At 41.1% G+C, this 10,722-nt stretch overlaps 1 protein-coding gene across 5 annotated transcripts in view; it reads right to left on the bottom strand.

The window, feature by feature from the left end:
• The window catches only part of GALK2 (galactokinase 2), a 242,603-nt gene that overhangs the window by 47,480 nt on the left and 184,401 nt on the right, over positions 1-10,722 (bottom strand). For all 5 annotated transcript variants that reach the window (XM_023740659.1, XM_004386303.2, XM_023740662.1 and 2 more), the window contains one exon: positions 7,848-8,058. In XM_023740659.1, coding sequence (XP_023596427.1) covers positions 7,848-8,058 — 211 coding nt within the window. The remainder of the gene's footprint in view (positions 1-7,847; positions 8,059-10,722) is intronic.

Raw genomic sequence — 10,722 nt, 5'->3', positions numbered from 1 at the left:
TGACTGAATATCTGAATGTGTCTGAACGTGCTTCAACAGTGCAAATAGTTGGGGGCAGTGGATGACTGAATATCTGAATGTGTCTGAACGTACTTTAATAGTGCAAATAGATGGGGGCAGTGGATGACAATATCTGAATGCATGTGTCTGAATGTGCTTCAGTAGTGCAAACAGATGGCAGGCAGTGGATGACTGAACATCTGAATGTGTGTCTGAATGTGTTTATGACACAGTTTACAGCCTTGCACAGCACTGTGTCAGGCAGGTCCCCTAAACACGAGGGCCATATTAATACACAAGCATAGCAAATGTTTTAAAAGTACTTGAAACAGTGCTTGGCACATGGTAAGTGCTCTAAAAAGTTGTTGTTAATATTATCATTATTATTAATGTACACACGCAGAATTTTTTTTAAGGCTGACACAACCACCTTTTAGCTAGACTTTAAGTCCACTCCCAGTTGGCCTCCTACCCACAGCTTCTCTGTATGAATAGAAAAAATTTCATTTAACAAACATCTGCGGGGCACTGCAGGAATAGAGAGCTGCATAAAACACAGATCGTCTTTCAAGGCTATAAATGCTGTGGGAAGATGGTGCCTCACGGCCCACATTTAGCTGCTGTGGCTATTTCAGGATTTACTTCTGGGAAATGTCATTATAGTAACTACTGTTATGGGAGTTTCATTAAGGCTGGAAAAGCTTCTAGATTGCTTTCATAGCTGAAGGTCACCAGCATAGATGCGACTGCTCTTGTCAGGAAGGTAGAAATTCCCTTCTTCCTTCCCTGCTCCATGTACAGCCTCACTGACACTGAATGCTCAACACACGAGGACGACCTTCCTGGAGAGAAGAGGACTCTTCTTTGGAAAAGAGCATTAGGGTGTCTGATAAGTAGTTTGAAATAGCACCAAGTGAACAGGAAATAACACATGAGCAAGAGCTGACAGGGAGACTGTCCCTTAAGTTCAGATTTCTGGTCCTAGTCCTCCTGGGTATCCTGTTTTTCCCCAAGAACCCATAGATAAGGGATAAAAATTTAGTCTCACTGGTCTAACTCTCTACCACATTCTCTCCCTCCAGCCCTGCCCAACCCGCGATATGTGAGAAGCTTGGGGAATTCAAGAGGTTGAAGGTACAGTGTGTGGAGAGGAAGTCAAGCTCATAAGTCCATTCTGGCCTTGGCTGCCTCAGTCCAACATGGCCAGGTGGATTTAGGACTACTGCAAGGGTCAACTCTTCCTCAAAGTGGAACTCCCAGAACTTGTTTCATTTTAGCTCTTTACCAACCCTCTTAGATGTGGATTAAAATTCCAGAATTCTGATTTTGTGGCTCCAGGGTAGCCTCAGGAGTCAGAGCTAAGCCCATCATTAGACTTGTCGGGTAAGAGGGAGATTCTGAAGCCCAGCCCACCCCTCAGTGGCTTAGGCACTGAACATTACACAGCACCATCTGATTCCAACACACCAGACGAGTTATTTCTACAGAAGGTGAAAGCTCAATGACCCTGTCTTTACAATCAAAGTTAATTAGGTATGTACACATTTGTTTTTAGTTCCTTAAATATTTGAAGATGGAAGGTGAACCAATGAATAGGAATATATAATACACGCATCTGAGAGAAGAAGAAAAAACCCAGGACAGAAGCATCATCCTCAAGTGATCTTCTCAGAGATCTAAGATGTCAGTTCAGCCCATTTATTTTCCTAGAAAAGAAAATAGGAACTTTTACTCTTGGCAAGAACCTGCCTCCCATGACCTGATAGCTGAGAAGTCAATAGCAGCCAAAGAGCAAGGAGAGACCAGAAAGAAAGGAAAAGTAAAAAGGACTAAATGAAAGAAAACTTTCCCCAAATACGACTTCCAAAAACAACTTAAAACATAATATCTTTTATGTATAACAAAAATAAATCAAATAAATATTTGATTTATTCTTTTATATTTTGTTTTCTAAGAATCTATTCTTTCATTTTATCTTGTAAAAATGAAAACACGCAACACTGAAGGACCCATTTTAACTGGCCTTATGGTTGGAAATCCACCACACAAATTTTAAGGATTTCTGATCAGCCAACACGTGAAACATTAGAAAGATTTGCAATTTCCTCTGGAGTTTCTTCTAATCTTTTTATGGAAATTTTTTCTTCTAAAATTCTAAAAATAACAGTTGAATCTGTTGAGATCATAGAGTTTGCTGCCTGATATCTTACAAGTTATTTTTAAATCAATTTCCTTGATATCCAAGAACACTTAATTGGAAATTTAAATACTGAACAACTGACCCTTTTAATAGTACTCAAGAAACAAACATAGTGCTAATATTGTGAAGTACCTTTATGCTTTTCCATTAGATGGAAAGAAAACCACACTTCTTAGAATTAACTGAGATAACTGCAAGAGTCTCATTTTTATCAAATGAGAAAACGCAATTGTACTTCTCACAGCTCTTCTATAACACAACAGGCCACACGCATTCTACCCACGTTGAGTAGTGGATGCCACACGACCTTAACCCTTCCAAGGCCAAAGTAGCAGAATAGGAAATAGCCAAAAGGAAACTATCCACAAAGTAACCTATCTTCATCACCTCTCTTTAGTCTCAAGAAAAAAATCAGAATCAAGCAAAGTCAATTAGCTGTCATCTCCCTTACTTGGTGCAAGATTGCTAAGGCCAGTTTGCAAGCATGCTGTGATAAAGGTAATGGCAGAAATAGTAGTGGATTAAGTCAGAAGAATAGGATTGGGATCTTGCTCTAGCACTTGCTACCTCTGTGGTCTTGACAAATCTCCTAACTCTCTGAGCCTGTTTCCTCATCTGTGAAAAGAAGAGAACTGTGCCAGCCAGGGTTGTAGTGAGATTCTAATCAGATCATGCGGGTGAACAGTAACTTGTAAACCATAAAGTACTGAACAAGTGCCAGTTATTTTTGTTTTTGTTTTACCAGAGACTCTAGATGTCTTCCTAAAGAATAATGGTCTATGCTAGTGCCCTCGGCTTGCTCAAGAGCCATGAAGATCGCTCATGACTTTAGACATCACAGGATCCAAAAAATTTAGTCAGCACCTGACCAGCACTTAATCAGGATATAACTGACAAAGTTGGTAATCCAAGCCCCATTTAGTTCCTCGCTGAGCCCTTTGTTCTCAGATGCGTGTCCTTGACCTATCTCCTGTACCTGTGCCCAACTCTTCTGGCTCTGACCACAGCTTCATCTCTTCTTCTTGGAGTCCCACCTTGGGAAAAGCCTCTCCCAAATCAACCCGGCCCCTGGGGCCTCTGGGACCCCACCACTATACCACACCCTCAGACACTTTCTACTTTGTGAGCAAAGCCTGACAAATACTACTTAAACTATTCCTAGCCAGTTCCTAGTGATGGTTTGTAGCCATCCTAAACAATGTCTGAAGGATTTGAAGGATTTGTGGATTTTGCTTTGTGTGTGTGTGTGTTTTATGTTAATGGCATCCGAGCATTTCTAAATCTAATTATTATAAATTTGAAAAGAGAAAATAACAATTGCACATGAGCCTTTGGGAGTCTGGTTGGCTTAGCAGGGGCTGCAAGCCACAGTTTGTTTGTAAACTCTCTCCCTACAGTGCCATTTCAAGGTCAACATCACACTCATATCCAGATAAAGAAAGAAAGAGATGTTGACAACAATAAAGAATAGAGATTCCATGTCCTGTTGAGAAAGGCATGGATTTCCAGGATGGGAAAATCAGGTCAAGTCAGCATCATTTTTACAAAAACAATGAAGTCACTATTCTTTGGGGTGGGGGAAACTAACTTACACACAGCAGTGCAGGCTCTATACTTAGCAACTTTTCATTTGTGTTTTCCAGAAAATTAACTTATTCCCAAAAACTGCTAAAAGAAGAGAGGGAGGAAAGACAAGCAGATGCAGAGAGAAATTAACACAGATATATAGAAAGAGAACAGGCTGTGGGTTGAGATGAATAAGGAAAACATAAGAATTACATTGGGCTTTTAAGATAGGTAGGAGAACTGTATTTTGGCAAAGGGGGAAAGTCCAGTCAGAAAAGGGCAATGATGTTTATGATTAAAGGCTCAGAGGCAAGATCAAACTTGCAAACAGTAAGTGGAGGGGTCCAATTAAGGTAACCCTGTTCAGGTAGGGATATATAGGCTCAAAAGGGGAAAAGGAAAGAACAGAATTAAGGCTAGACTGAAACTTAATATCCATGTTACAGAAGATTGTGCAATGAGGTAATGGTGAGCCACCGAAGATTTCCGAACTAAGAAATGATACCATAAAAAGGCTGTTTTAAGAAGACCATTTGGCAGTAAATACTCTCAACTCCTATTATGATTCTCACCTCTCTGACAATAACCCCCAAATCTAATTAAATAGTTTTTGAATCTTTACCTGCTCTACATCTTTATTTAGATGCCCTGCCAACACGCCAGACAAACTCAGTTCTCTCTCTCTCTACACACACACACATATATATATATATAAACTCATCATCTTGCTCCCAAAATCATTTCCCATAATTCCCTAACATTCCCATGCCTCAGCCTTCCTTACCTTCTCTTTCTTTCTTTCTTTTTTTTTCCTTCTTTTTTTACCTTCCATCCTCAACACAGGCAATCATCAAGTCCAACTGAATTCTCCTTTACAGAGTCTTGAGAATCTATCTGTTAGGCTATATCCACCAACAATCTCCTATTTCGGGCTCTTGTTACGCAGTGTATAGTAGAGCAATAGTCTCCTAAATGGCATGCCTTTTGCCAGTCTTTTAGATGTCCAACTCACACTGCAAATAATACCTCTTTGCACATATTCTCCAATACTCCATAATCCTCTGCACCTCTATGTCTTCACAGAGGCTCTAGTCTCTGCCTGGAATTACCTCTAACTCCTTTCAGGCTGGGGATCCCCTAACTTTCATTCAAGAACCAGCTCAAATTCGAGCCACCTTCTCCAGGTATTTAGTCATTCCCTCCTCCATACTGTCAGAGCTCCTGATAAATACCTTTATTACAGCAAATATCTTCCACTGTGATTGTTGTGTGAACTCTTCCCTATTAGATTCAACATTAATATAAGGTGTCCTGCTTATTTTGTATCCCAGTATCCAGCACAATACCCAGACCAGAGAAGTCAATACGTATTTTAGGCTTTGTGGGCCATACAGTCTCTGCCGTGACTATTCTACTTTGCTGTTACAGCACAAAAGCAGCCATAGACAATACACAGCTATGTTCCAGTAAAACTTTAGTTACAAAAATAGATGGTAGCAATGGAATACTACGCAATGATAAAGAACAATTATGAATCCATGAAACATCTTATAACATGGAGGAATCTGGAGGGTATTAGGCTGAGTGAAGTTAGTCAGTTGCAAAAGGAGAACTATTGCATAAGACCACTATTACAAGAATTCAAGAAAAGATTTAAACACAGAAGAAAACATTCTTTGTTGGTTACGAGGGTGGGGAGGGAGGGAGGGGGTATTCGCTAATTAGAAAGCAGACAAGAATTATCTTAGGTGAAGGGAAGGACAGCACACGCTACAGGGGAAGTCAGCAAAACTGGACTAAACCAAAGCTAAGAAGTTTCCTGAATACAACCAAACACTTTGAGGGACAGAGTAGCAGGGGCAGGGATCTGGGGACCATGGTTTCAGGGGACATCTAGGTCAACTGGCATAACAAAGTTTTTTAAGAAAATGTTCTGCATCCCACTTTGGTGAGTGGCGTCAGGGGTCGTAAAAGCTAGTGAGTGGCCATCTAAGATGCATCAATTGGTCCCAACCCACCTGGAGTAAAGAAGAATGAAGAACACCACAGACACAAGGGAAGTGTTAGCCCAAGAGACAGAAAGGGCCACATAAACCAGAGACTTCATCAGCCTGAGACCAGAAGAACTAGATGGTGCCTGGCTACCACCAACGACCGCCCTGACAGGGAACACAACAAAGAGTCCCTGATGGAGCAGGAGGAAAGTAGGGTGCAGAACTCAAATTCTAGTAAAAAGACCAGGCCTTGGCAGTGGACAGCCCCATAAAACCAAATGAGACTAACGAGGTACAGGAGTCCAGTGACAAGGGCCAGAAGGCAGAAGGGGACAAGGAAGCTGGTGATAGGGAACCCAAGGTTGAATAAGGATATTGTTGATGTGTTGTGAGATTGTTAACCATTGTCATAGGGCAACATTTCTAGTAACTGTTAAATGAGAAACTATTTTGTTCTGTAAACCTTCATCTTAAGTGAGAATAACAGCACAATTGGAAGAGCGTAGTCAATGTCACTGAACTGTGCATGTAGAAATTTTCAAAACGGTGTATCTTTGTCTATGTGTATTTTCACCAAAAAAAAAAGGTTGAGAAGTTAGAGGGTTAATATGTTGTGGGGTTGTTAACCAATGTCATAAAACAACATGTGTACTACTGTTCCATGAGAAACTATTTGTTCTGTAAGCCTTCACCTGAAGTACAATAAAATTAAAAAAATTAAAAAAAAAAGACCAGGCTTAATGGTTTGATTAAGACTGGAGGGACCCCAGAAGACATAGCCCCCAGACTCTGTGTTAGTCCAAAAGTAAAACCATTCCCGAGGCCAGCTCTTCAGACAAAGATTATACTGGACTATGGGACATAAAATGATACTTGTGAAGTGTGTGCTTCTTAGCTGAAGTAGATACATGAGACTAAATGGGTAGCTCCTGTCCAGAGGCAAGATGAGAAGGCAGAGAGGGTCGGGAACTGGTTGAATGGACACAGGAAATCTGGGGTGGAAAGGAGGAGTGTGCAGTCATGGTACAGGGAGAGCAACTAGGGTCACAAAGCAAGGTATGTATAAATTTTTGTATGAGAGACTAACTTGAATTATAAACTTTCACTTAAAGCACAACAATTAAAAAAAAAAAAAAAAAAGGTGGCAGCTCAGATTTGGCCTGCAGGTCATAGTTTGCTCATCCCAGTTCTAGAAACTCAATAAATGTTCATACAATTAAATTGGAAAAAGAAAAAAGATTAAATTGGCTCTGATAATATTGGAAACCAAAGCCCAATCCTTGTCCTCAAATGATTACCTTATCCCGAAGTTGTCAGTAGTTGCAACCTCTAACGCATTACTTCACAGGCAAATCGACTGTAGTCACTCAATAACTAGTTGTAGAACTGACTGCAGAGGAGTGAAAAGGAAATGTGGCTCTGAGGTAACTGCACGGCTGATCTTTGTGCCAAGCTCCCACCATCACCTAGCTGCAAGGGGCTACAGGTCCCTAGCTAGGTGTCAGCGCCCACACAAATAGACAGCCTTTACTTTTAAGAGGTTAAGAGGGGCAGCCACCTCAGGCTTCCACTCCATACCTCCAACCTTCACCTGGCCTTCATTTCAGCTTCTGATGTTATCAGTATAAAAAGAAAATTACTTGAAGGTAGCAGGCAAATAGAAACAAGCTCCCATGCTAAAGTGAGCCACAATTTTCAGCCTCAGCAGTGAAGACTCCTGATATTCCAGAGTGCAGTTACTCAGCAGTTATGAGACACTACTCTAGCCTAGACCTTTTTACACAAGTAGTAGAATACAAGAAAAAATGGGTGGGGGAAAAAAAATAAGCTGAAAAAAAATAGTGAATTATGAGCTTCTTAAAGGCAGGAATCGTGTCTTATTCACCTTTGCCTAGCCAAAGTATCCAGTATATAGCAGACCAGGAAATGTTTGTTGAATGAATGAATTTATGAAATCAAGGATCTAGATCACCGAGTTTGCCAAAACATACATACATGTTTCAAAATCAGAAAGATCCATCGAGAAGTGCAATGTTGGGCCATTTTCTAGGCGTGAGTAGGAGAAAAGCCTGTCCCAGCAGACTCACCATCTTGAGTGTTTGGACTCAGGATTTGGGTCCGGAGTTCCTCCAAGCTAATTTCCAGACAACTACAGATCTCCTCGGGGCTATAGGGTTCAGGGTGAAGGGCATCCTCTGTGATTAACAACATTTCTTCCAGACTGACCCCTAGTTTGGCTTGTACCTCTTCCAGCCGCAGTACTTCATCCCATTGCAGGCTTTTGTACTTAGCCAGGAGCTGCAAGTTCAAACCAAGATAATGGTCAGTTTTCATTTCAGAAATTGATATGTACTATTTTAATTAGCCAAATTCAACTTTATGCTGTTTTTGGTTGTTGTTGTTTTTTTCCATTCAACCTATCCAAATTTCCCACCATTTCTTGGAAATGTACATTGGGTTCAGATGTTTGGAATTAAACATGCCTATGTGACACTCGCAAACTAGTTTTGTCCTTCCAAAAAAAAAAAAACACTAATCCTCCACCGAATTTTTTTTTTTTTCTTGCCTGTCACCACTCTCCCTCAGGGTTATTTCTCTGAATAATTCCCTTCTTTTATCCCTATTCAGTTCATCCCTACTACACCCTTCTCTATTAAGTCCACAGGAAACTACTTAAATGTCATGTGACCTGGGTCCTGAGGTGCACACTGCATGCCCGATCTCATTAGAGCACTTCCTGTTTACTACATGCCTCTCTGAAAATGGCTAATGAATTTAAGTATCTGGACGTTTGGAGTAAAACCTCAGATTTTAAATGAAAACCTCATTGGTGACCTTATTAAAAAGCATTTCATTAGGTCACTGATAGTGGTAGAACTGTAAGTTTCTCCACCCTCAAGAAGAGTTGAGTTTCCAACTGCATCCTGAGGCACCCCCTCAATCTGGAGAGGGTCAGTACAAACCAAACCTTTGTAACCAGGTGCACTCATGGGAACCCCAATCCGGAATATGTTTCCTTCATTCTCCCCAAACCACTGAGACAGCCCTGCAGAAGAGCTAACAACCAAAACAGTGAAGACTGCTCTCACTCTGAGGCCTGTAACATTCATTCCCTGGGTGTTAGGACAGCAGGTGCAGACAGCACAAACAGCAAAAAGAGGCAAGCAAGAAGACGGGAAATTAGTCTTCAAGGAAACGTGCATCTGATTTACTCTTCTATTATGCTGATGGTTTTTCTTTTCGACAGGAAGCAGAGTTTACTAAAAGACCACTGTACTTTGGTTAGGGCCACTTACTTCTGAAGAACGTTAATACAGTAGATCTTATATTCATTAATCCTCTTTTTAAAATCCTGGTTCATACATATGAAAGAAGTTAATGATTTTAAGGCAGAACTGGGAAAAAAAAAATAAGATTATTTTTTTCTGTTGAATTATTTCACCATAGTGCCGTTTTTAAAATCAGAGCCATGAGCTAAGACCTATTTGCTAACCTTGTTTGTTCAGCATTAAAAAAAAAAAAAGAAAAACTCATTGTCTCGAGTCAATTCCAACTCATAGCAACCCTCTAGGACAGAGTACAGCTGCCCTATAGGGTTTCCAAGGCTGTAAATCTTTACAGAAGCAGACCGCCACATCTTTCTCCCGTGGAGCGGCTGGTGGGTTCAAACCGCTGACCTTTCGGTTAGCAGCTGAGGACTTTAACCACTGCACCACCAGCACACACCAAGAGTTTATTATGGTTGCTGGGTTCATAGGGTTGAGTCAGTCTATACAGCTTTCTTTCAATTCATTCATTCATGGTTCATATTCTAATTTATTTTGTGTGGAAAAAGAGCGAGAGTCAAGGATCTCTTAGACTGAAGCTTTCTCACAACACAGATCCAGAATCGGACTGAGATGAGCCATGAAGCTAACATGTATTAGTGTTGTAGTGCTATATGATTTAAAATGCACTTTTTAATTCTTTTGATCTTCAACAACCCTGTGAAATAGGCATTATTACCTATCACATTTAAGACAGGAGAACAAGTGGCTTGCCCAAAGTCACCTAACTAGTAAGAAACAGAATTGGAAACTGAACCAAGTCCCCCAGAACTATCTTTCTTGCTCTCCAAGGCCACATGCTCAATAAGGTATGGATGCTATCTATGTCATGCTACGCATAGTAGGGCAAATCAGTCTTAAGTCTTAGAAATGGAGGCTAAGATTTGTGCTAGAAGTGAACATTTCAGTGATTTAAAAAAACCTTGTAAATGGACTCCTTGAGGGGTGATGAGGGGGGCAGACAGGAAAAGCATCAAGAGAACTGCCCCAAGGGATGAGAGTGGTTTCTTCCTAAGAACTTTTCACTCAACAATGATCTCCAAGTTCCATCCCCAGTCAGCCTCACTAGCAGAAGTCACACTGCCCCAGGCCCTTGATCCCAGGTAACTGAGACAGTGTCATGGGGTGGAAAGTCTGCAAGGGATGCCTTCAGCCTACAAGGTTCAGTTTTCAAAGGCAGCCTCCCTGTGGACTTTTCTTTTGTAGACAAAGGCATTAACATACTGAAGTTCACATTCACTCCAGCAATATCCCAGTTTGCTGTTAGCCCAATTGTCCACTTAGCTGTTATCTGGAGGGGCCACACAGCTAGTTTGGTATATATTTCAATTAAGGATGAAAATTACCACATGCCCTCAACGACAGCTGCATTGCCCGTGAGCAGCTGAATAGTGCGCTCCATTGAGGGAGTAAAATTGGAAAGCCACTGAAGCCCTTTGAAATTTGGCTCAGGAAATAGAAAGATGACTTGCAGAGGAGGGAAGTGAGAGGTAAAATCACTGTTGCTCAAAGGCAGAACTTTATGAGGGAATTTACTATTTGTGGCCATGGTGGCTGGCCTACTTCACATTTGTGAAGTGGGGTTATGAGTCAGAGTCAGGACTAGGGGTCATTTCATCACAAGCTCCTCACTCAG

The sequence above is a fragment of the Trichechus manatus genome, unplaced genomic scaffold (assembly GCF_000243295.1).
Source record: "Trichechus manatus latirostris isolate Lorelei unplaced genomic scaffold, TriManLat1.0 scaffold00161, whole genome shotgun sequence".
Classification (NCBI taxonomy): domain Eukaryota; kingdom Metazoa; phylum Chordata; class Mammalia; order Sirenia; family Trichechidae; genus Trichechus; species Trichechus manatus.
Note: the sequence above shows the minus strand (reverse complement) of the source record. Positions and strands in the feature narration are given on the sequence as shown.